This window comes from Crocodylus porosus, unplaced genomic scaffold (genome assembly GCF_001723895.1).
Source record: "Crocodylus porosus isolate Cpor-Errol unplaced genomic scaffold, CroPor_comp1, whole genome shotgun sequence".
NCBI lineage: Eukaryota > Metazoa > Chordata > Crocodylia > Crocodylidae > Crocodylus > Crocodylus porosus.
This window is the reverse complement of record NW_017728943.1, coordinates 69,120,966-69,146,739: the sequence shown is the minus strand read 5'-3', so window position 1 is coordinate 69,146,739 and position 25,774 is coordinate 69,120,966. Positions and strand designations below refer to the sequence as shown.

At 44.6% G+C, this 25,774-nt stretch overlaps 1 protein-coding gene across 2 annotated transcripts in view; it reads left to right on the top strand.

Annotated features, from left to right (window-relative positions):
* Positions 1 to 25,774, top strand: part of AIDA (axin interactor, dorsalization associated) — a 52,402-nt gene that overhangs the window by 13,366 nt on the left and 13,262 nt on the right. For both annotated transcript variants that reach the window (XM_019549519.1, XM_019549518.1), the window contains exons 3-5: positions 10,294 to 10,347; positions 13,576 to 13,630; positions 25,311 to 25,374. In XM_019549519.1, the coding sequence (XP_019405064.1) occupies positions 10,294 to 10,347; positions 13,576 to 13,630; positions 25,311 to 25,374 (173 nt within the window). The remainder of the gene's footprint in view (positions 1 to 10,293; positions 10,348 to 13,575; positions 13,631 to 25,310; positions 25,375 to 25,774) is intronic.

The following is a 25,774-nucleotide window of genomic DNA, read 5'->3' as shown; positions in this document are numbered from 1 at the left end:
CAAATTGGATGCTTATCTTGCTGGGATCCTATGACCCCAGCTGACTTCCTGCCCTTTGGGTGGGGGGCTGGACTTGATCTTCTGAGGTCCCTTCCAGCCCTAATGTCTATGAAATCTATGAAATATTAACAGAGTCTGGAAATATAAAATGTATTAGATTTTCTAAACTTTGACAACCACTTTTATTGAAAGGAAAACAACAAGTGAAAAATAAAATGCTTCTGGAATATATAAGTGCTCTTGCATAGTTTCTTGTATCTTGTGGAGGGGCAAGGTTTTCTTATGGATAATGACACTGTGGAGAATACATGGAATTCCAGGTATTTAAATAGGATTATTCACAGGAGTGACTAGTTCACTTGGGGAACAGGTGATTTTTCTAGCACACACATGCCTTGATGATGAGAGTTACAGAATTAAGGGAGAAGTGTGGCTGGGGTTTTAAGAAGCAATGTTTCCCTATGTTTACTACACTGAGAGACCCCTTTATATAGGCTAGGTTTTACCTCCTTTTCCATAATACATACTAGTATCAAAACAAGTGTGGACCTTCCAGCTCCCCTTTATCTAGACATAGGCCACTGATGGACAGTGGGGAGGAACCCAGTTCTTTATGGAAAAAGAAAGTGCGTCAGTTTGACTTGGCTCGCCCAATGTCTTTACAGATCATGAGCTTCAGCAGGGCTTTTTGGGGCTTTTATCTAATGCCTGATTCAGTTGAATAGCTTATTAGATAAAAAGCGTCAAAAAGCCCCACTGAGGCACATGATCTCTACAGATGTTGAGCGAGTCAGGTCCAACTGATGTGTTGCCTCTTCTGGTCATGTGCTGTGCTCAGTATGCAAAGTTGTTCTAGAGTATTTGGTTAGTTGTTGGATAAAAAGTTGATCTTACCTAGGACAGGTTATGATTTAACAACTTGTTCTCTTCATGGTGTGTGTCATCATAGGCTTCATTATTTCCAGATAATTCCCAAGATGGATTCCTTGAATTTTGTGCACAGTGCCTTCCATAAAACCAAGGAAAATAGGTGGCAGGAAAGGCTACATCTAGAGAAGCTGCCTTTGAGAATATGACTAAGCTCTTAGGTTAGGGAGGGTATGCAGTGCTGAAGACTATACATCTCTCATCGGGCATCTCTCATCAAGAGATAAGAGACAAACAGGCTTATGGTTCTGTGATGAGCAGGTTGTACAACTAAACAAGTAGGCAGTTGTCATTTTGATCTGATGCAGAGTGGGACTGTGAAGATCTGTTTCCCAGATAAACATAGCTAACCAGTGTCTGTCTTTACACTATGTGCTGATTAACTTTAAATATATTTTAAGGTTCTATTTGTAGGGCTTTCAAGTGGGTGTTATTAGATGCCTTCAGTCTCTGTGCATAATCAAACTTGGAGTTATTTGGGAAATCATTGTTTCTCCCGCTTTTCACTGAGAAACCATCACTAGTCACAAGAACAGTGTGGGTGTTGGTTTGTGATTTTTCTTTCTCCCTCCTCTCTTACTACACCTAAAGTAAAGTCCTAAAATTTAATTCCAGCATGATCAAGTTTAGTCTTTGGGACACCCCCCAAACATGAATGAAGAGCATTCTCAGACCTTTAGTGCATGGGTTTGAGTTTTTAGTAAGAATCTTCCAGTTGTTTAAACTTCTGCTTTTTGTTTACACCTCTCCTGTTCATTTGCTTAAACAGCCTGGCTAAAAATCATGTTCTCATTCAAGTGGGTTTCTTGTCCTTGATATTGGTGACCTGCTTGCTAGTGCTTTAATCCCACATTAGTCATCTAGGATAAAAATGGGTAGACGGGATGTAAATTTCTAAGATTTTTTTTTTTTTTTAAAGAAGCTTTCCCCCAAACACTCAAAAGATATTTGGAGATGAGGAAGCCCAAAAGGCTTTTCAGATGCAGAGGGTAAAATGGATGTGCTTCTGTCTCCCCCTCCCCTTCACACTCTGCAGTAGTTCCACTTATGCTGCTAATATATCTTCTATAGTGCTTACCTTCTTGTACCCTGTGACACCCTTAGATGCATTTCACAGGGCAGCAGGACACTCCTGAAAGCTTGGCAGGGGGTGGTGCGTGGGTCTCAGTGCTGGCAGGGGTTGCTAGGTAGGACAGATTGGGGAGTGTAAGAGTGGGGCATTAGATCCCTGCAGGAGGCGGAAATGGGTGACAAGGGCCACTGGTTCGAAGACTGGTACCAAGTGAAGACAGTAAGGACAGAACCGTGCTGTACCCTGCTCTTCCTGCTGCCCACTCCCTCCACCCCTAGTCTATACCTGGGGATGGGGTTTGGTGAGCATAGCTCTTACTGCTGCTTCCCTGGAGACTCAAATGCCAGTGATTGGAACTGTTGTTCCCCACTCCCCTCCCACTTGTTTCAGGAGCATGGGAGGAATGGGGCAATGAGCTGGGCTGAAAAAGTATGGCCCTGCATCTGTCTGCAGCAGAGTGCACTGCTCAGAGCACAGGGCTGGTCAATGCAGGGGAAAGGGGCTGTGCGTTTCAGTCTGGCTAGTTCCCTTGCTCTTTCCATGCTCCCAGAGTGGTGGGGATGATGCTGAGACACTGGGGTGGGTGCAGAGTGCCCAGTGTGTGGAGGAGCCAGTGCCTACCTCTTATTGCAGGGACTGGGCACTATTTCACTCCAGTTAGGAATCATTGATATAGAGCACTGGTTTTCAGCCTGTGGTCTGCAGACCACTGTGGTTCAACAGACTATGCCTAAAGGGTCTGCAAAAGGTGACTACAATTAATCAAAAGTGTGTGAATACCCACACTTATAATTCTAAGGGGTCTGCACCTCCATTTGAAATTTCCAAAGGGGTCTGCTCCTCCATTCAACACTTTTTAAGGGGCCACAGATGAAAAAAGTTTTCTAGAACATTAATGAGTACTACCTCTGTCCATTAATCAGTTTGCTTGGTGTCTGAAGGAATTTGCTAAAGATATCTGTGCTGAGCTAGGGACAGAAGTTACACACAAACTGGTATAAGCAATTGGAAACCAATTCAGATCTGTAACACTTAAGTTCAGTGCACATAAATTGCTTTCACAATCACTGAAACTGGTTTAAGATAAACCTGGATGGATTTAGTATGAGATTTAACTGATTTAGGTTAAATAGGTTTATTGAAATTCTGTCCCAGATCCCCTCCAGATTCAAGTTAACTCTGTCCCCCAGCATCCCAGAATACTTCGCTCCTCCCTTGCAAACATACCCTCGCAGGGTGGGTTGGCTAGCTTTGTCCCAAGCTGTCTGCTCCAGCCCTAGCACACCCTGGTTTCTGCCCTGGGCCACTGCAGGCATGTGGTTGCATTTCTGGAATCGGTAGGAATGTCTGGACACTTGCTTATCAGTTCAGACTATGTGGTTTAGACTAACCTGCCAAGATTCAGTTGATTCAGCCTTGGTCTTTTTGACTGTCTATACTTAGCCTTGGGAGTGCAAATGGTTGAATGTACTACACACAAACTCTTTGTTGTTATTCTGCCTTCCCTTCTAGCAGTTGGCTGACAGAGTCTTTCTATTGAAACAGGAATCTTTAAAATTGTATGCTTCTTTCAGCTACATGGAGGAAAAAGGGCTGTCACCAAAATAGATCATTCCAGGATCTGTTGTGTAATGGAGTCATGATTCCCTTCCAGCGTCTGTTGCTGGACCTAAAGTGGTCAGAACAAGAATTTCCATTCCCTGTGCTCTCCTCTCCTTTGTCATCATTGCTGTTGGCTTGGATAACTGATGGTGTTGATGAAGAGGCCAATGTTACAAGTACAGTAGACTTTCTTGAGAGGATCCCCAAGGAGTATAGACTTAGAAGGTCATCAGTTGTGTCTAAATTGAGTCAATTTGCAGCAAGTTGAGGCTGTGCAGCACTTCTATCAACTACCATATTTAACTGAATCAGAATTTGACAACCCCACAATAATTGGTTCTATATATAAGAAAATTATAAATTGGTTACAACTTTCCAGCTATATAATCTAATTATAGGAGGGTTGTCTTAAATTTATCCTTCCTCCCCACCCCCCATGCCCTCTGCTGGTACAGTAGGGAAAGTAGTGGCTGGGGAGTGAGGGGGGTCAAGTGGCCCCCTTACCCTCTGCCCCTTCCACTTCTTCCCCCTGCAACCTTCCTGTCCATTGTCCCCCCCCACCACCTACATTCCCCCTTGCTCCCCACAGTCTCTGCTTTTTCTCCTCCCCTCTTCCTCCTTCCCCGATTACTCTCAGGGGCTGTTTGAGCAGTGTTCCCTCCCTGGTCAAGGAGTACGGCACATGGAAGCGTGGCTCCCACTGCGGACATTGACCATGCACCACACAGCAGCATTGGTGCTGGTGATTGGCGAGGCAGAGAGAGAGTTTGTGTGCTCTGTGCCTAGGAGGGAGTTCAGCCTGAGCCAGACCCCAACTGTGCCTGACAGTAAAGTTGGGGGGAAGGACACAGGGCAGGGGCAAAAGCTGCAGAGAACAAGCTGTGGGGAGGGGTTCAAGGCTCAGGGCTAGAGTCAGAACAACAGCATGCACCTGTCCCCCACCCCCTTGGCTTTGTATGTGGATCTGAGATGAGTGGGATTTTTTTCCCCATGCTGATTGGGGTTGAGAGGACCTCATCTTAGATGTGAGTAAATATGATGATGTCTCCTTGTACAGAAGGTTGGCAAGATGTGGCCCTTGAAAACTTAACTCAGCCATAAGAAGTAGACCTTCTGGCTCTTCTCCTTCACTCAGTTTTTTGGAAGATACCTTCTTAAATCTTGAGCTAGCGTAATCTGTGTTCTATTAATTGATGTGTTATACAAGAGGAGGTATTTGCCTCCATTGTGGTGGAGCCAGTAGATGTGGGAACAAAGGAGACAGCTATGCATTGATTTTTGGCTGTGTCTGTCAGCTTGCCCTTGTATAAGGTGCTGTTGTTCCCACTCAGGTCTCCACACCCAGTCTGTGGCCTCTGCTCATGCAAACATTTTTAGTCGTTTTTTTTGGTAATATGTTTGGTTTTGTGCAGTGCTGGAAATGAGGGGGGGGGAAGAGTTGTGTGCTGAAACATCAGCATAGTTGTACAATTTTAGCATGAATCATTAAACTACTGGTCTGTTAACAACTTAGATCTCTTAAAGCAAAGCTCCACTCGGGATCTCTCTATGTAAACATCTTACACGGCATTACAGTTCACTTTGTCATTAATCGCACAACAGCCCTGACTAAACCTTTACAGCTCGACCAACTGACTTTGTTTTTTCCTTTCTTTCTAACCACAGTTTATATTAAAGTTGGGTCTTAATTGCTTTGACAGGCAGAATTAATTATAACTTCAGTATTGTTAATGAGATACTAAGGGTTTTTATTGCTGGAAAAGGAGCCCTTGCATGGAATAGTTGAAGCTGAAAATGATAGCAGTGTTTAGCTGCATTTTTTACTTTTGGGTTGGGTGTGGTCCTTTAAAAAATAGTTATGAATAATGCCTGTTGGTATCTTGCCATAATTCAATAGATTCCATATAAAACCTATTCTTTACTATTTTAAACCTCTGAATCTTTCTTAACAACACTAAAAACAGATTGACTTGTCATTCTTCAACTCCCAGGAGCCTAATGCACTTTGAAATGATCTGCTCCATTGCAGAGGGTTAGCTGGTTATATTGGGCAGCTGTACAAATGCTGTCTTCAGGATAGGGAACGGTGGCTCTGTTAAGGTTATCAGTTAATCACTGAGGGAGGGACTAGCAAGTTAAGCTACATTTTATAAAATTTCATTTACATGTTGGCCCTGATGTAAATGATGTATCTGCATGACAACACAAGGAAGAGCAGAGAGAAATTCTGTTTATATGTTCTGCCGATGTTGCACAGTGCAGGAGATCCTTAGTGTTTTGGTCATCTTGCAAGCTTTTTGTCCTCACCCTCCAGTATAACTGGGAGCCCTAATCTAACACTGGTTTGGCAGGCTCTCTGCTCCCCGTTTGGCACCCCAGACCTTAGAAAGAGGTGGCTCTGTGATCATTTTAGAATTACATTTGGGAGATTCTTTTCCTGAAGGGAGTTCTGCAGATTTTTGGGTTGTTTTCAGCTGTAGCGAGTTGTTGCCAGTGCCACTGCTAGGCTGACTAGAGGGACTGAAACATCTTTTCCTAGAGCTGGCAGACTGCTTGTTTAGAACTGCTGTCATCTACATGCCTTCCTCGCCCTGGGATTGAAATTCTGCCGTGAATCAAATTAAATGGATGGATGTTGAACCTCCTTAGCTAAATGTCCCCAAGTATATGCTAAAGAGGAATGAACATGCTTCTTTGTCCTTACGCACAATCATTTGGGAAACAAAGGTTTCCAATCTGTTTATCCTCCCTAGATTTCTCTAATATGTGGTAGTTGTTGATTAGATGTCAAGGAGACAAAACTTTTTTGGCACCAATTAAAGACTGTGGAATGATCTCCTACTGAAATCAAGGAGTATCATCAGCCTCACTGTCTTTTTGCAATCTGTGGGTCACGCTGCGACTGACCCCCTGTGCTGTCCCTGCAGCATCAGGTCCAGCCTATGCTCCACACCCATCATGCACTGGCCCCAGGGCTTGCTGTACATGTAGCATGTGGGGCTGGCACAGGGCTCATGCTACTCATGGCGTGTGGGCTGGACCTGGCACTGGAAGCAGTATGGGGGGGTTCATTTGGGGTGCCTCATACAGCCTGTGCCTTGGACCACTTGTGCCATGTGTAGTGCCAAGTCCAGCCTGCACAACATGGGTAGCGCCAGCCCTGAGGCCAGAACATGCTGCATATGATGCATGGGGCTGGAGTGGCAGCGCACACTGCATGCAGTCCAAGGGGCCAGCATGGGGTACACACTGCATGTGGCTCCTGGGTACATTGGCCCTTCACTGGTTCTGGAGTGGCTTTGGAACCAGCATGCAGGGCCAGTCCAGTGGAGTGCTGCATATGCTCTGGGTCAAGGATGGGCAGTTATTTGGGCAGGAGAGTCACCTAACGAGTTTTGGTGAGCTGTTGCAGGCCATGCACATGTGCATGCACACACTCATATGGGCACATGCACAAGCTCCCTGCTGTTCTTCCTTCAGCTCCTCCCCTGCCCTGAGTCCTTGGCATGTGTCCAGGTCAGGCAGGAGCTGCAACAGCTGCACCCATGTAGTCTGAAGCAATGTGTGGGAACACAACGTGGCACCATCCGCCTGCTTGGAGACTTGGGGCGGGGGGTGCAGGAAGAAGTGGGGCCGAGAGCTGCAGGTTATCCAGGCCTTGTAAGGCTAGTGCTGTGTTCCTCCTCCTTGCAGCCCCTCCCCACCCCAAGTCCCCAGCATGTGGCTGAGCCAGGCTGGTGCTGCACTGTGCTACCGCATACTGCTTGAAGCCATGTGGGCGCAGCTGAAGTGGCTGGTGTGGCTTCTGCCTTATCTGGTCATGTGCTGGAGACTCGGGGTCAGGCAGGAGCCATGCCAGGGTCAGGTAGGAGCTGCATCAGCCACTCCAGCTGCACCATTGTGGCATGGCCTGAAGCAGCAAGTGGAAACGCAGTGCGGTATGGCATTAGCAGCACCCACACCCCTACCAGGACCTAGGCTGGCCCAGCAGGGTCTGGATAACCCGCAGCTTCTGGCCCTCTTCCCCCTTTACCCCCTCGCCCACCAGCTGGTAGAACCATACCTGAGCTTCAACTCTTGCCAAGAGCTGGACTGTCTAGTGTGTGAATAGCCGCAGGGTTGGAGCTGCGCACAGGCAGTGTCCCCTGCTTTGCGACCTACGCTGGAGCCTGTGGAGCAGGGCAGGGTGGGCTGAGCCAGAGAGGAGAGTGGCTCCAGGCCGAGCTAGAGCTGCTGCTGAAGCTGGTTTCAGAAAGGGAAGGGAGAAGTGTGAGGGGCACCGAAAGCTAGGGTGCCCATGGGCTGGATACAGTTCTCCTTCAGAGGAGTAGCCACAAGCTGGATAAAATCATTTGGTGGGGCAAATCTGGCCTGCAGGCCATGTTTTGGCTGCTGATGTCCTGGTGTGTGCTGTGCATGTGGCCAGTCCAGCCTGTGTGCTGCATGCAGAACATGGGGCTAGGGCTAGGGCTGGTGCATGGGGTCAGTCCAGTGACCCACAGGCTGGATTGTACAGCTTCATGGGCATCCTGGCTGTAGCATGTTTTTAAATTGGTGGTACTGAAGATTGTCTGCTATGGGGTTTTCTTTCCAGCTTTCTATAATGTGTTTTTGAAAGTGGAGAGGTTGGGGAAAGATCTGAAGGAGATGATAAATAGAAAGATTCATCTTTGTGGAAGGTCTTATGTATAGCTCCTGCTTTTTCATCCACAGATAGATAAGTTGAGATTGCTTAGGGCATGATTCTCAAACTGAAATTATATCAGTGGGCCATATTCCTTCCCAGCAGCCAGGGGGTGGGTCACTGGGTTGCAGGGCTTCTCACCATGGCTATGCTGTAAGTGTGGCCAGCATTTAGGGGGTTAATGCTGCTTCTGTTAATGCCAACCTGATTAAAAAATGTGAATTGGGCAGTGTCATTAACCTCCGAGTGGTGGCTGTGCTGACATGGCAGCTCTGCTAGCTGTGTTGAGCAGCCCCGTTTGCCAAGTGACCTGCTTCTGCAGGCTGTATGTTGGATGCCCCTCTCTTGGGGAATGCTTGTTGCTGTAATTCTACCAAAGCATCACAAACATTGCTTGTGTGCAACATAACTTTTGTTTGCTGGTTTCTGAGTAGTGGGCTTTTCAAGGTGGAGTAAGTTAAGATGTATAGACTCTGTACAAGAAGTTAAGTAAATGTAGTCCGTTTTTCAAGACTCCACTTGAACACCTATACCTTTGCTATTCCTTAAGTATGTCAGTTATTGGTTTGCAACTAAAATAAGTGAGGGAAAGATGAAGAGCAAGAACATAGTTGATTTTTGGGGAGGGGGTTGGTAAAAATATATAGATATATCTACAGATAGAAATATAGAGATATCTCTATCTACAATCCTTGTCTCACAACGCACAAGAAAACTTTCACCCGTTACAAAAAAAGTGCACCCGTACAAAGGCCCTCTGGCCACCTGAACCCATTACAATATCCGCATTGCATGAAACGCACACAAAACAAATAATCATATCCTGGTCCCTCAGACCAGGCAACACTTCCGTTCCTTCTCTTCCCCGCTTGTGGAGTCACATACTCAGTTCAAGTGTCCTCTCTGTCATTGTCGCTCCAGCTCCTGCTAGAGGACCCACTGCTGCGGTCTCTGTCCTCTGTTTTGCTTGTCCCTTTCCCTTCTTTGCTGCCACCGTCCCCTTTTCCACTTGGGGGACGATGGATGATCCTGTGCCAGGTGACTTGGGCAACATCCTCCACTACCAGTTTCTGGTAGTAGGTCTGGAGTTTGCTTGGAGCCATTTTCATGCAGCCCGCTACCTCTACATCTGCTTGCCTATGCAACAGCAGGTTCCTGGCCTTCCACAGGGTGCTCCTGATGCAGGACGCAAACTGGTTGAAACAGGGTGCCAGGCTCCCCTGATGTTTGGCGAGTGCCCGTACAGTGCTGCTTCTCTGGCTAGCCAGTTGATGCCGGTCACCACTTCGCAGAGCTGTTTCACCCTTTTCCATACCTCCTGGGCACAGGTGCAGAGCCAGAGGAGGTGGTCGATCATCTTGGTGGCCCTGTGGTAGTTGGGCCACGGACAGCTGGGTCTCACCAAGTGCCCCTATCTATGTCTCTGGGCCATCACTGGTAGATTTTTGTTTAAGGGAAGTTTTTTAAGAGTAAGAAATGATCAAAAAATGCTGCAGACCTGCTCCTGAAGGATTGCCTGCCTGTGACTCGCATTGGAAAGCCACCGGGTACTTTCATTTCCTAAACTCAGGGTGGGTAGTCAGTGATTCCTGGAAGGGCAGATTGGAACAAATTATTTCAGAAGATGATAAATTGTTGTTCCATTACATTCCTTATCACTCCCAAAGTAATTAGGTTTATAAGCAACTTGGTGTGGGAAGCTGTACCCTAATCTCTGTAGTTCATTCAGTCTTGACATTTTTTCATATCAAGGAGCTGTATCAAAGGAGTTCAGTTACAGACATTTGAATAGCAACATCCATTGCACTTTCAGTATTCTTGGCTTGTGCTTGTTTTTAGACAAAAATGTTGTTTGATATGTATCCATTAAGATTGTGCAGTAGAAATCTTTTGGTGTTTAACACAAGTGTTTATAAGTTTGTTTTTAAAGAAGGGGGTTTCTGTGTCAGTGGTGTAGCCTGCAGACTTCAGTGTCAAATGAATAAAGTCATTTTGTTTCTCGTTACAGAAAACCATAGCTAAAATAGCAACATGCTTGGAATTGCGAAGTGCAGCCTTGCAGGTATAGTTGTTTAATTTATTTCCCCTGTCATTTCCCAGTCTCTTCTTTTTATAAGTTTTGATGAATATCAGCCATGAAGGTGGGAAGATGTATTTCTCTATGAAAAACTAGTCTGTGCCATCAGAAGAAATTGACTCGCTAATGACAGATGATTTTATAGCTCTAGAAATTCAGTTCCAGCAGCATGAAAAGAGAAAATGGGTAGTGCGTTTCCATACGTACTCATAATTCAGGGTGCTGAATGTTAGGACTTTCCAGCCTGTGAATCTAAGACTACTGGGTGGGTGCCTGAAAACCTGTGACTGCCACGGGGATCTATGTGCATGGCAGTCTAAATAGGTGTGAACTTGCAGACTACATGTTTACTATTGCTTCTCACTTCATAGTCCTCCCAGGGAGGATGGTGCTGGTGTTCTGCCCTGGTGGGTAAAACCTTCAGGCAAAACAGCATCAGTGTCACCTTTTCATGTGCTGAGTTGTCTTCATGCTGGCGTTCTAAACAGTTAGAGAGCACTTTATCCACAGTGTAAAAATGACTGTAGCGGAGAGTCATTTTGTACAGTTTCCTCAGGGGGCTGGCAGCAATAGTAGGAGAAATGTCTGAGACTGGATAACTTGAAGTCTCACACCACGAGTCTTTGAAGCAGGGAATGAGAGAGCTTTTTTAAATTAAATTGGGGTAATGAGGACTTCGTTCATTTTCTACCTCCCATTTTTGGGAGCCGCTGGCTTGTAATGTAGGTTATATCTGCCTGTTATTTATCTAAAATAAGGGTGTTACCTATTTATGGCAAGCAAAATTATTCTCCTCTCCCTGCCCCCCAGACGCTTTTTAGTTGGCAACATTTTAGAAATAGTAAGCTGTTTCTTCCTGTGTTTTGACCAAATGCTATGTCTTGTTTGCATAAGCTTGGTAGGTACTGAAAGGGTGAAATGCTAACAAGCAACTTGTTTCAAATCACCTTTTTGTCATCTTGCATTGTTGCTAAATAGTAAAATACTGTGTGTTTGTTTTTTTAAATAGGAAGTCCAATAGGGGCTGCACTAGATTGTGATTTAGAGGCCATGTGATAGATACTATGAGTGAGTTAAATCATTCCTCGAACAACTGTTTCTTGCCAGCAAAGTAGCACTGGTCTTTGTCAAAATTATAACATAAAACCTTGGTTTTACAATATTTGAAATATTAACTGTGTTTGCTTGTTGTGACTTTGAGCATACTGTAGCACAGTGGGAGCCAAACTTTTTGGCAGGTGTGCCACACATTAGCACCACACCCTCCCTGAGTGCCATTCTGATCCCCTTCCCTGCCTGATCATCTGCTCTGCCTTCTACTTCCTGCCCTGTGTTTGCTGCTCAACATGCTACTTTGCTTTCTGCTGTTGTGCTGTCTGTCCCCTCCCTAGTCTGCTGTGTGCTATGCACAGAGGCTGCCTGGGCCACTTGTGGTGCATGTACTGCAGGTTGGCCACCCCTGCAGTACTGTAGATCAAGCATGAAGACTGCAGGGCTCTTTCAAACAGGAACTTTTGTATGTTAGATTTTGTAGCACCACGTGTAATGTGGACAGTTGCATGTAGTGCTATAGGGAGTCTTTCATATTCTCAGTCCAGAGTGCTCTTTCCTTTTCTCTCCTTCCAAGGGGGCTCTACTGGCCACTGATCAGCAGAGTGTCTCTATAGCAGCTGGTGCTCCCATGTTGGCTACAGGCTTTTGAACAGTCAGTCGCTGCTGCCTGTTTCAGACTGTGTGATGGCATTGTAGTGTAAGTAGGCCTATTTCTGCACAGCTGATTGGAGATTAACAAGCCCACTCATTTTTTGACCAGTATCAAATTAAATGCACAGTGAAAGCTGAAAGTACACTCTGCTCCAGAGAGAACTCATCTGACAAGAGAACACTGTTAATCATCGCAAGTTGTACATCTGTAATCCTATTTCAGTGGTTCAGAACCTGGTCACTTAGCTTTATACTAAGCTGGAATGCAAAGTCCTTTTGAACTTTTTAGAGCAATAAGAAATCATCTCTGTTTTTGTGACACTGGCCTGACTCATCCTTTCCGTCATTGGGGTTTATGCCAAGCGAGTCACACTTCCCTAGGCAGTAACTCAAGGGTTTTATACCATTTCAAGTCAGGATCATGAGTTTTGTTTTTTAAATTTATTTATTTATTTTAAATCCACCTCAGTTTCGGAAACCATGTGCATACTGCAGTTATACTTGCTATGTAATGTATCTGGGCCCAATATAACTTTTGTATAGTCTTCTAATCCCAATCTATCAGAGTCTTACTCTTACCTGTGATACTGTCAGGCCTTGCTGACACTTGAGAGAGGCCCAGAAAAATCTCAAAGCTAGGTCCCATTTAATTTTTAAAGAAGCCTTAAGACCAGTAGATGACTTTGTGTTTTGTGGCCTTCATCTTCCAAGGTATTGAGTGCTAATTCAGGCTGACTTTACTCAGATGCTAAGGTGTTCACCATACTATGCAGCAGGGCTGTCCAACTTCTGTGGCCAAGGGCTGTATGCCTTGCAAGCTGGACCAGCAGGGGTCATGCTTCATGCAAGCCGTGGGTGCTACCCTGTGCACTAGTGTGAGAGCGTTCCAGCCTCATCCTCCCAAGCCATGGACTTCCATGATACTGCAGGCTGTGCTGCACTTCCCCTTGGACTGGGGGCAGAAAGTAGAAGCCAGAGGTAGGAGGAGGATCCAAGAACAATGGGGAGAACAGTGCCTAGGTAGGAACCCAGGGACCACAGATTGTGAGTGCATGCAGCCAGTTGAACAGCCCTGCTATGCAGGATCACCCCCTGTAATTTTTAATACTGGGGATAATCTTGGCTTTGGAACAATTTCCATTGTTGTCTCAATGTTCTTGCTCATGATGGCTTGTATGCTCAGTCTAGTTATAAGTTTTAATACTCAGAAAATATTTCTCTCATTTCAGAGCTCAAACTACAAGACAAACTTACGTTCTTCAGGTTCATTAAAATGATCCTGATATTAATTAGATTACCAGAGATTAGAGTAGATGTCATACTTTCTTGTCTTGTATATGAAATAAAATTTTGTCTTGAAGGGAAAATAAAAAGCTCTAAGGATTCCCTTTGAAACAGCTTGATATGACTAAATAAAGATGGGACTTGCTTTGCATGCACTTTCTGAGATGGCTGTAATAGTGAAGGATGCATACCAAAATCTAATGCTCTTTCTTTATGATGTCCCAGTCCACACAGTCACAGGAGGAATTTAAACTGGAGGATCTGAAGAAACTAGAACCAAGTAAGTAGCATCTTATTTAAATGCACTTTTTTTTTTTGTAATTGCAGTGGAAAGTCATAATAGAAAAATTATTGCTGACTGGCCACAATGTGTTTGGACAGTTATGCTGTTGTTAGGTTATTTCACCAAATGGTTGCTACCACACTGTTTTTTTTTGTTTTGTCTTTTAATACACATCAAGGTTTGTTGTAATATTGTGGACAGGAATCTGTGGTCAAACAGGGAATTAAACCTAAGTCTTCCTAGAACCGTAACCACTGGACCATCCTTTATTTTGTGACCCTCGCCTTGCAGCACTTAATGCATTGGAAGTCTCTGTGCCTTAGTGGAGAGAGGCTATTAAATTCAGGAATGTGTTTTGAGATTGTTTAAAGTTATACATGCATTTGAAAACTTTCTTACATTTGAGCCTAAATGCCACTCCTAAAAATGTCAGTCTCCAGTGTCCCATTCGACATGTCTGGCACCCACAAGAGTGGATGTAGCACTGAATCTGGTCTGAAATACAGAAACCTCTGCAAAAATAATAATGTTGGCAGCATCTATTGACTTTTCTTGGGAGTTCTTTTTGTTTTTGTGGAATTTTTGGATTTTTTAAATAAAACATTCGAACAGCTAAAAATATGCTGGTCTTTAAAAATGACTTGATTTGAAGAAAGTGTATTTTAAACATTATATTTAACACTCTAGATCAGTGTATTCAGCCAACCAAAGGAAATAAATGTTAAAGGTTGAACTCTGATCCTGGCTGTTGCTTAACAAATACAGATCATCCTTTATAGGAATTTCTTTTCTAAAGGAAGAAGAAGGGGTGATACTGACTGAAATTGCATTTGTGGTAACCCAAATTAGGCCTGTTAATGATTTCTTTTTTTCAGGTGTTCTTCTTAGCTTCCAAGAAACTGTTAAATTAAGTCATATGCTGTCCTGCCTCTGTGCAGCAAACCCCAACTGAAATCAAGAGATGTAGTTCTTCAGCATGTAACTAGGAACCAACATAATTCGGGGTGGATGCCACATGATTTCACAGTACCAGTGCAGTATCGGACTCCATTTTCACAGCGGAGTGTGGTGTGGGCCTCCCCCATGCCTCTGACCATCTGCCAATCTGTGGGAAATGGGCATGACTTTCAGGGCCAAATGGCCATCTGCCAGTTTTTGGGTAGGAGTGGAACTTCTGGGGCCCCTCAGCCAACGTTGCACTCTGATGTGAAAATCTCCCTTGCCTCCCCCTCTGCTTCAGGATGCCAGGGCTTCTTGCTGTTTTCTGTTTGCAGCTCCCTTTTTCTTCCACTTTTTTCGCTGGCCATTTTTGCAGTTTCTTTGGGGCCAGGCTTTTCATGGGGGATCTACCAATTTCACAGTTTCTGTGAAAATTGCGAAATTGTGATTTCAGTATGTCCCAACATATAACCACTCTATAGTAGTAATTAGAATAGTCTCTGGATGAAAGTAGCAGTGTATACTAGACTAAAGCCTTCTATTAAATCCTAAATGACAGGGATTAAAAGGAATAATTCTGACGCCAAAATGGTTAATACTACATTGCATTTTGTAACTTTTCCTAAGTTTATTTCTTTAAATGGGTTTCATTTTAAACAGTCCAACTGAATTTGATGCGTCAATTCTTCTGTGTGGGCAAAAAACTTAAACTGATTGGCACCTCAAATAATTAACTGAATGTAATGGTAGTTGTTGTGCTTATAGATTTCTCTCACGGGACAGGCTATCCTTAATTAACATGGAATGAAAAGATCTACTACCTGCTTGGCTTTGAATTGCCTCCTGAAACTTGGAAGATGAGTGAGGGAAAAGTTTTGAGCAGCTCTTCCAGACTATGGTGTCCCTCTGCACTAAAACCATATAGTGGGGATTCTCCTTCCTCAGGGATTGGAGCCATGTACCTGCTGTAGAATTTCTGAACTCTACTCATGGGGTAATAGAAGTGTGTTGGAATTGGGACTCCAGTGTATCTGGAGAAGGTAACTGTGTAGTGAGGGATCACATGATGCATCCTCACAATGACTCTAAAAGGCTACTAAACCACTTAAGTGGGCCAGTTTTTGTGTAATGATTCTGAAAACCTGTTGGCTTTTGAAGGGACGTGCAAGTTGTTTTGATGACTTGTGCCATTACGTGCTATAACATAGAGCAGAAAAACAAATCTTAAAAATTAATCTTCACTATTCATGCTAGTAATTTTGAAGACTCCATTTTAGTCCGCATGTATAATGAAGTTTCGCTTGTGTGTATAGTCAGTGTTGCATCCCCTGGCAGAAGGATACATGGGAACTGTTTTCATGAGATGATTTCTAGGAATAACAGATATTGCAAATCCTTTTAGACATGGAAAAAACTGAATGTTATGTGTATACTGGCAAGGGATGAACAAACAAATTATAGGGAGTTAAGTGGTAGGGACTTCCCATGGATCAGTGGGAGCTAACCTGTGTGATGACTTTGTCCAGCATGAAATTGTTGTGTTGGCTTAAGTTGTTGAGTGACTGACTTGGGGTAAGTGAGAGTATATTTGTGCAATTAGTAGGTAAAGTTGCAGTGGGAACTTAGAATTTGCATGTATTATTTCTGTAGAATCAGTTTCAACCACTTGAGCATGGGCTATAGATTGTGTGCAACAGACTGTAACTAAAAATATGTAAGATGAGTTTCATCTATTACTAAACTAGTCTTTATTGTAGTGTTGTTCCAAAACTGACATCATTTTTTTTATGCTTTCCAAAAGAGACTGTCTACTGTTTAATAGAATAATTGAGGCATTCTCTAACAGAATGAAAGAGCCGTTTCTCTTGAGAGCGCAGCTTCTACGCTCAAGTCTATTTGCGGATATCAAATGTTTTTTCTGTTCCTTTTTTTCACAAAATATCAAATCCAAGAGAAATGTCATAAAATATTTTTAGGGCATCTGTTAAGTCACAAAACCTATGGACATTTTTACATATGCAAGCACTTTGAAAAGCACCCAGCACTGCAATGTGTGCAGTTGTAGAAGTGGCAAAATGTGTGTCAATGCTGAGAAAATGGCAGCAGTGCGCTTTTTAAACTAAAACACCTTGGAGGTGCTTTAGTTCAAAAATGCACCATCGCTATTTTCTGCACACTGACGTGCATTTCGCCGCTTATACAACTGCACATGGCTCAGTGCAGTTCGCCTCGGCTGGTGTGCAGGGCAGACTCAATTAACTGAGTCTGCTCTGAAACGGCAGATCTCTGGCGCATCGCTGGAAAAAAGTGTACGTACAAATGTTCATAATTTCAAGGTAGCCGCCCTGGATTTCACCAAGATGCGTCAGCAGCATGGAGATAAGGGGAAGCTTCTTCAGGAGAGAAGAAACTCAACAGCAGAGTGCTAATTGTGCTTCACTTAAGTGGCTGTTTCTTCACTTTGGGTGAGATTTTTTTTTTACCTAGTGCCATCTGGTGTTTCTCTGGTGACTTGAACTAAACTCACTTGCATCAGCTGCGAATCTGCTGTGTGTGCTGCCTTCAAACTGTCAAATATGGAGAACGTTGTAATTTTTTTCCACACAAAACAAGTTGTAGGTGATTGTGTCTTCGCTCCCTTTTTCCGATGCCTGGCTTTACTACTACAGGCACTCTGAATAAATATGCACTAGACTTGGAATTTAGGTCCAGTTCTTATCACAGAGATTTAATCAAAGAGGGGGAACTGTTAGTAAATCCCAATACTGAGATCTTTCAGATGCATTCAGCAGTGGTGGGGGTAGAGTCTGGTGAGCAGTGAACATCTTTGAAAATGTTATCTTCAGCTGTTTAATGGGGCTAAAGTGGTGGATTTTAACAGCTGTTTTAGGAGCACAGACACATCTGCTGAAAGTAGTATTCTGCCCCTTGGGTGTGTTTGATTAACTAGTGGGCTGGGCCAGGGTTGGCAGTGTTTTTGGGCAGAGTGCCAAAAACACCTGCAACCTTGACTTGCAAGATGTTAGCGTGGCAAGGATGGACAGTGAGAGCTGCAAAGGGCCTGATCCTCCTTGTGACAGTGCAGCCCCAGCCCCTTCCCTGCCATCTACCCTTAGGTGTGCATGCCAAGCAAAATGCCTTTGTGTGCCATGCTCTGGCACATGTGGTGGGGGTTGCCTACTTCTGGTCTGGACCGTGACTGTATAGCGTTGTGTTATCTTATTAAAAAGTTAGTTATGATAAATGTTTACTATATTTTTATGGGTGTGCACCCCTAGATAAACACTGCCCTGTACTCTGTGGTTCATTTATTTTACTTGCTGTTTATACATCACACCTTTAACGATGGTATTAATACTTTACAGTACATGAAGTTGTGATCTTGTCAGAGCTGTCACTCTTCTGTTATATCCAAACTGATGCAATGTTGTCTGTCCTCTAGTGGCAGTAGAAGCGAATTACTAGATACCCTTTCAAAGGGTATTGTTTGTTCACAGTCACCAGTTAGTTTCACTCTTGAAGCAGAGAGGAATCTAATGCGTATTGTATTTGAAAAAGGAGAAAAGAAAAGCCTTTTATATTCCTTTCCCCATGCCACCGCCTCCCCAGTCCTAATTAACATTTTAACCTAGATTTATTTTTTCACACTCAATTAGTTTTTTTCCTTTTCGCATTTTACTAAGAGTGGTTGTTGTCACTTTTTGCCTCTGTACACGCAGTGCTGCTTACTTGTATGTGCCAACTTGTCAGGGAAATTTTGAAAACCATAAAATTCTCTTGTTCCTGAACTGATGTTGTCCCTCTGTATGTTATTAATTGGTTGTCTTCCTCCTAAGAAGTAGCCGCATTTTAGTGCTGAAGTAATTTCTAGAATGTCCCATCTTGCTGTCTTGAAGTTAAGGCAAAGGAGCATTGACCTTTGGCTTGTGACTTTTTTGGGGTGCTTTGAGTTCCTTTCAAGGGTGCCACAAGCGCTACACAGTATTAGCACTATTAGGTGTGTAAACGTGAATGACAAGATTAATCCAGAGATTTCAAATAGAAATTCAGTGTTGAAAACTTTCTGACTTGTTGTGGTCTTTCTGCGTTATATTGCAACAGAAGAATTGCTCTGTTACTTATCTGTCTTTAAAAAAATGAGTGAAAACTAAAAGTTGGCATTTTCTGAGGGGTTCCTCAAGTTTAAAGAAGTTATAAACCACTGCTGCCTTAGGGGGAGAAGTACGCTCTCAGCTCTACCACAGATTGATCATGACTTGGACAAGTCATGTAATGGTACACTTTAGCTCATGATCTATAAAAAAAAAAAAAAAAATAATAATTCTGTTTTACTTACAAAAGTGTGATAAGGATTAACTTAGTGTTTGATATGGGTGAGTATTATGATGGTGGTATCATAATTAATGAAGGTGTGTAGTGCATGTCATCTAAAACTGATACCATTAAGTGGAGATAATTTTTGTGTCACTTCTATGTCCAGTACTTCAAGTTACTTCATGGCTTAATTTTGGAGCCTAAATTTGCATGTGACATTTTAAATGCTTTCTGCACTTATTCTGCATTGAAAGGTCCAAAGTGAAGCACTTTTCTTAAATGTCTCCTGATAGTCCAATACCAACTTTCTCAACAAGGCTGGAACTAGAGTAATACCTTGGTTAATAAATCCTCTAGGAATGAAGCTCTGTTATAACGAAGTGGATCAGCAGTGAGCTCCCTGCATGCTGGCAGAGTTGCAGCCTGCAGGGAGCTGGGAGGAAGCTGAAGGAAGGCAGTGAGACAGGGGACCACATGCACATACAGTATGTGCATGTGGCCCCAGGTAGCCTTGAGAGTAGCTCCGGCAGGGAGATTGGGGCCTCTGTAAGGAGGGAGCTGAGCTAGAGCTGCTGTCCAGCTGGGCGGTGCTTGGGGCCCTGGGCCACAGTGTGTGGCTACAGGGCCCCAGTGGGGAACAGGATGGGGCCTCGGATGGCTCGTCGGCGGAGGGCTGGCTGGGCTGCGGAGGCTCTGAGACAGGGAAGCAGGTAACAGCAGGGCCATGCAGTGAACCTGCTTGCCTGGTGCTGTCCTGGCAACACACCCCCTGTGCCTGCTGCTGCCTGCAGTGGAGACCTCACAGCTTCTCCACTTGACCCTACTGATCCCAGCCATGCCAGGTCACATCTGCCAAGCTGCAGAGGCCCAGGAGAGGAGAGCAAGATGGCAGGGAATGGCAGCTGCTCACCACTGCCCTTGCCACCCTGCTTCCTTCCCCCAGACATCTGCAGCCTGGCAAGCATGATCCAGCATGGCTGGGATCATTGGGGCTATGCGGAAAAGCTGCGAGTTCTGTGTGCAAGAGGCACATTGCTGGGGCAGTGCAGGGCAAGCAGTGGCAAGCAGGGAGATCCCCACGTGGCTCCTCTGCTCCCTGACACACCAGGTTGCGGGGAAGGAAGTAGGGCGGCAGGGACCTCAGTGCGTTCGGGAACAGAGGAGCCATGCGGGGATCTCCCCGCCTGCTGCTGTGTGCCCTGCGCTGCCCTGGCAACGCACCTCCTGCACACAGGGCTGCAGCGAGGGCAATGGCATGGGGCTGTGCCCCTCAAAGGAGAGGCAGGTACAGAGGATGTCACCAGGGCAGGAGGGGCAGTTTGTAGCAGTGAGATTGCCACCCAGCAGGCACGAACTGGTGTGGCTGAGGAGAGCAGGGCTGCGTGGCAGAGGCCCCAGAGGACCAAACCAGGGCAAGAGCCTGTGCCTGCAACCTGTGCCTGCCCCGGATACAGATCAGGGAGGCACAGGTCTCCCCTGCCCCCCAGGAATGCGCGCGGTGGCAGGGAGCTGCCCTGCCGAGCCCGCAGGAGGCAGCAGGGGGAGGGGGGCAGGGGGCTGCGGACCTGGCAGCTGGGGCCCCCTCCAGCACAGCAAGGGGAGCAGGGGCTGTGGGTGGGGTGTAAGGAGCACCAGCAAGGTTGTGGGGGCTGTGAAAGGGAGTGAGAGGCACAAGCAGGGCCAGGGGGGCTGTGGGGGACCTTCAGTTGACTATTTAATGATATTTTCTTACTGTAGCCCACCCCCTTCTCTGAAGTCCTGGAACACATCCCTATGCTTCCTCTGTTATTTCTACCTCTGGTAATGAAGTTTCTGATAACAAAATAATGTCATGGAACACATCTACTTCATTAACTAGGGTATTTCTGTATAGACCTAGTGTCTCAGTTGGGCAACTCCCTGAAGTTCCTAGACTACTACCCTTTTTAAGATGAATTCTGGGTGTGTTATGCTTTGTTACTAGGAAACTGGTTGTAAATGCTGATTGCATTTTTGAATTGGTAAACAAGTGAGCAAACACCAAAAACAGCTAAAAGCTCATAGAAGGCTCAAATGTTTGTTAATTTTGACTTCTTAATTCTATTTTAATTTGATACTTGGTAACACACTAATAGATTTTCTATAAGCTAATTGGGGGAAATAATGGACTCCTTGTAATACAAGCCCTTGATACAATCCTGTTCTATTTACATCTAGACTGAGAAGAGAAGGAATGCCTGGGTTTTGTAACTGAAGTCATGTAGATTAAGTGAGGTTTTTCTGTTTATAAAAATCCATGTGCAGTTTTTTCACTGTAGTTTGTGACCAGCATATACTTAAGGGCATGTATCTTGAGATGCTTTTGAGGTTAGTGATACTTAATGACTAAAAGATGCATCACAGTGAATTGAATGGCAACATGTGTGGTTGCACCAAGTGTGCCCTAAAATCTGTTTCTCTTCCCTATCCCTTGCCATTACACTATGACTATATAGTGTCACATAACAGACGTGTTACACACTGGAAATCAGAAAATCACAATATTCAAACATTGACAATTGATCCTAGACCATCTTTATACAACACAAGATAATTTTTTGTCTCCCTATAAACTTAAATATACTGCTAGTAGGTATATGTTGGAGACTGATGCATTGCCAGTACAGATATGTACATACCAGATAGTTGTGAGATATAGAGATAGAGATATATATGGAAAGCTTTTATCAAAGAGTGAGGTTTTGCAAAGTTTCCTGATCAGATTCTGGATTTACCTGACTCTTGGGAGTCTGTTCCATAAGACTAAATGCTCTATCTTCAGGCCTTGCGTGCTTCATCGTAGTATTAGTGATGCACACTGTATGAGAGGACCATGTTGTTCTTGAATCAATATTCAGTTGTTGTCGTGGGAGCTTGATCTGTTAAGACCAAAACCTGAAGTTGGTATGTGGAGCTGACTGGGAGTCACTTGAGGACAGGATTAATGCGTTTGTGGGAGCCTGAGTCATAGAGCAAGCAGAAGGCTGCAGTCTGTGCCAGCTGCTGTCTGTATGTCATCCTCGTATGCAGTGATTTGTAGTAGCCCATCTTGGAAGTGATACATGCATGGATTACTGTTGCCCAGTCTTTGTCTGAGGGGGAAGAGATGATCTTTTAGTGAGCTGAAGGTGGAGTAAGTCATTTTTTAAACTGATGTTGCACAATCCATCAAGCTTAGTGAGAAGCAAAAAGGCTTTGTACCCTTTTGACAAATGACGGGGAGGCTGTGTGCCTTTAATGGGAAGTGGAGACAATGCCTTAAGGGAAAGACTTTGACCAGTATCACTTCAGTTGTACCTGTATTCATGCTGCACCATCTGCTCTGCATCCAGGAGTCAATTTCTCTAAAAATTCAGACTCTACTGAAGTGACAGTGATTCCAGTAACTTGATGAATCAAGTTCAAATCCCTGACCTTGACTTCAAGGGTACTTCATGGCCTGAGCCTAGAACTCCAAGTATACCATCTTAGAGCTGTGATATGAGGTGAATTGCTGATTACTTTGCTCCTCTGGCACAAAGGGAACCTCTGTACTGTAAGAGTAAAGCTTATCCATGTAGGAGTGAGCTTCCCCAGGAACCAAGGGCCATCCCAGACTTTTGCCCCTTCAGCACCTAGTACAGTGCCCATTTCTTTGACCTTCTGTGCACGTAGTTGGGCTTTCTTTCAGCAATATGAACATTGGGCAGGGCAGGGGTGGTAGAAGAAAAAAAAATCTCCAAACGAAATGCTTTGCTGTAACAGTGGCACTCCCTGTGGGAAGATGAGAAAGAACAAACTATGTGACATGTTGCTTAATATGCTACTGGAAGGAGCTCAGGCTTTGGTAACAAGGACATTATCAAAACCCGTACAGAGCAGTGTAGCAGAAATGCTAGGTTACTAGTGTTAATATTTGTATTAGTATTTTGCAGACCAGGTTCTTTGGCTGAATTGCTATTTTAAAATTTAAGTTCTCATACCTCCATGTTTTGAAGCAAGAGAGGATCATCCTGATTGTAGGCATATGCCTTTTGCTGTTCCTGTGGAAAACTTGTGGCAAGCTTTATATTGGCTGTGTGTACACATTCAAATAATCTAATTCTCCCAGGTTTGTTCTTCTGATGGAGAAACTTACCCAGAGCTGCACGTACAAACATTTGAATGGTGAGGCCCTGAAGAGTGGAGAGCTTGTAGTGCTAAGGTGCAGCTGGCACATCACTGTGTGCTCTGCAGGCTCCCTTAGTTTGCTTGGTGACAGATGACAGCAGTGCATAGGGCAGCCCTGCTTGCCTGGTCCAGATTACTACCCATAGTCAGCCTGTGTTCCCCTGCAGCACAGTTTGGGGATTGTGAAGAAGGCATGTTTGGCTCCCTGCTGGAGCAGCAAAGTCCAGCGAGTTGCACACGTCTCTTCTGAGAGAAGCCACGGCATGTACAGACTTTCAGTCTCCCAGGAAAAACTCCTGGGAGTTATTTAACCTTAGTTGCTCCTAAGCAGCAACTCTTCCAGGAGAAACTAAATATCTGTACAAGGCCATTATCTCTGAAGGGAAAAAATAGAAGCAATTTGCATGTGCTCAGAGGCCTAGGGGAGTTTGGCAACTAAGTTCTTGAAGTTTGTCTACGCTGGTCATTCTCCATCTTCTTGTAAAACCAGCAGTCAGGTTGCACTTGTTTACTCCTGACCGAGTGATTGAGGCTGTGGGTAGGCATTGTGTAAGCAGTTTTAAAAGAGGGGAGATTGTTCAGGAGCATGCCTTAGCTGTTTTAATTAATTATGCTCCTATACTATTTTATGTGGTGGTAAACCTTTCTTAACTTTAAGCCTGAATGAAACTGGCTTAAAGTTGCAATGGCTTACTCACTTATGCAACTGTAGGGGTAGACTGATATAACAATTATGCCGGTATAAACTGTTCCAATATAATTGTTAGAACTTTCATAGTTTCTAGGGTCAGAAGGGACCTGAGTAGATCATCTAGTCCGACCCCCTGCCATGGCAGGAAAGAATACTGGAGTCAAACGACCCAGCAAGATGTTCATCTAACCTCCTCTTAAAACCCCCCAGGGTAGGAGCCAGCACCACTTCTCGTGGAAGTTGGTTCCAGACCCTAGCCGCCCTGACCATGAAGTAGCGCCTCCTGATATCCAGCCTAAATCTACCCTCTGCCAGCTTGTGACCGTTATTCCTGGTCACTCCTGGCGGTGCTCGTGGGAACGGGGACTCCCCCAGTGCCTGCTGGTCCGTCCCCCCCCCCGACTAGCTTGTAACAGGCCACTACATCCCCCCTCAGCCTTCTGTTTTGGAGGCTGAACAGGTTCAAGTCCTGCAGCCTCTCCTCATAAGGCCTGCCCTGTCTCCTCATAAGGCCTTCCCTGTACATCTTGAGTTAGGCGTGTTCCACAGTTGCACACCCCGCAGGTAGTCTGGTTGCTGTGGCTTCAGACACAGGATCTGAGGGCAGGAGACTGCCTTCTATGCTGGTAGAGATTTTCCTGCTAGGTTCAGGCAACTGGGAGAAGAAAGAAGCTTCCTACCAGCCTGACTTAAATACTTAAGATTGAGAAAATTAGGGATTGAAGCAGAGGAAGGAAGGACAAGGGGGTAGGAATGGGGTTGCAAGGTAAGATGGCTTTGGGGGGGCAGAGGGGGAGAACTGGGTGCCCAGTTCCTTTGAGTGCTTTTGAAATATCAAGTCTTCAGTACTTTGAATCTGCTTTAAATAGTGGATAAGAGAGAAGCTAACAGCTTGATAATTTCATACTATAGCAAGTTTCCTGTGCTAATCTCATGACTATAGAATGGCTGCCTTCAGGAAAGTGATTGCAACAGCCTTCAGTATCCGCTAGGCCCCTCAGGTTCTGCTGTTCAATTCTGAGTGGAAGCAGAGTTTTTCTGGTTCTTAAACCTATTTGTCTTCCTTCTAGGCTTAAGTAGACCAGCATGACTCAGGCAACTTGCACTTTACTAACAGCAGCAAAGTCAGACTTCCACCTACCTGTCTTGGCTGGGTGTTCAGTAGGATGGCAGCCTTCACATGCATTAAAGTATGTTAATTCTGGAGGATTTTCATTCAAGTGGGTGTTGGTAACCCAGCGTTCCTCTTGAACTCCTGTTTGTCCCAACATTTCTACCCTTGGATTGCTAACCATGCAGTAAGCCCCTCATTTCTCTTCAGAATACTTTATCTATATTATGCTGTTAACAGTGCCATATGGATAAAAGCTTGCTTTTCAGGTTGAAGTACACTATATGGGAATGATTTATGTTGAGGTGATGTTATAAATTTAGTTGTACTATCACTGTCTTTTTGGTGCACCCTCATTTATCTGTTGCAAAAACTCCACAAGAACAGACATCTGGTGGGTGCGTCTTTGATGATCTTTTCTTATTCTTAGAGCAACTTTTTTTTTCTTTTTACAGTCTTAAAGAATATTCTCACCTATAATAAAGAATTCCCTTTTGATGTTCAGCCTGTCCCACTCAGGTAAGGAAAGAGGAATTTGTGGATTTGTACATGTACAGGAAACTTGTGCTATTCGGGATTTGTGGTTCTGAATATTCGTGGTGTGAATATTTGAGCGCATGCGCTTTCCATAGTGTATAGTGTTATGGCAGCATCAGTGTCTGTGGGAGCTCTGCACTTGCTGCCTCTGCACTCCTGCCGCCACCAGCATGAGCTGTTCATGAACATAGATGCAGAATGGAGATGTTTATGAACGTATTCACAGATTTCCCCAGTCACGGGGATCTCTAGAACGTATCCCCTGCAGATGGTGAGGGCCTCCTGTACAACCAAATTGGTATGAAAGGTAGTCTTGTCTAGTAGCGAACCTGGAACCCTTCATCTGTTTTCTCCCTTGCCTTTCACATGTGCTGAAGTCATA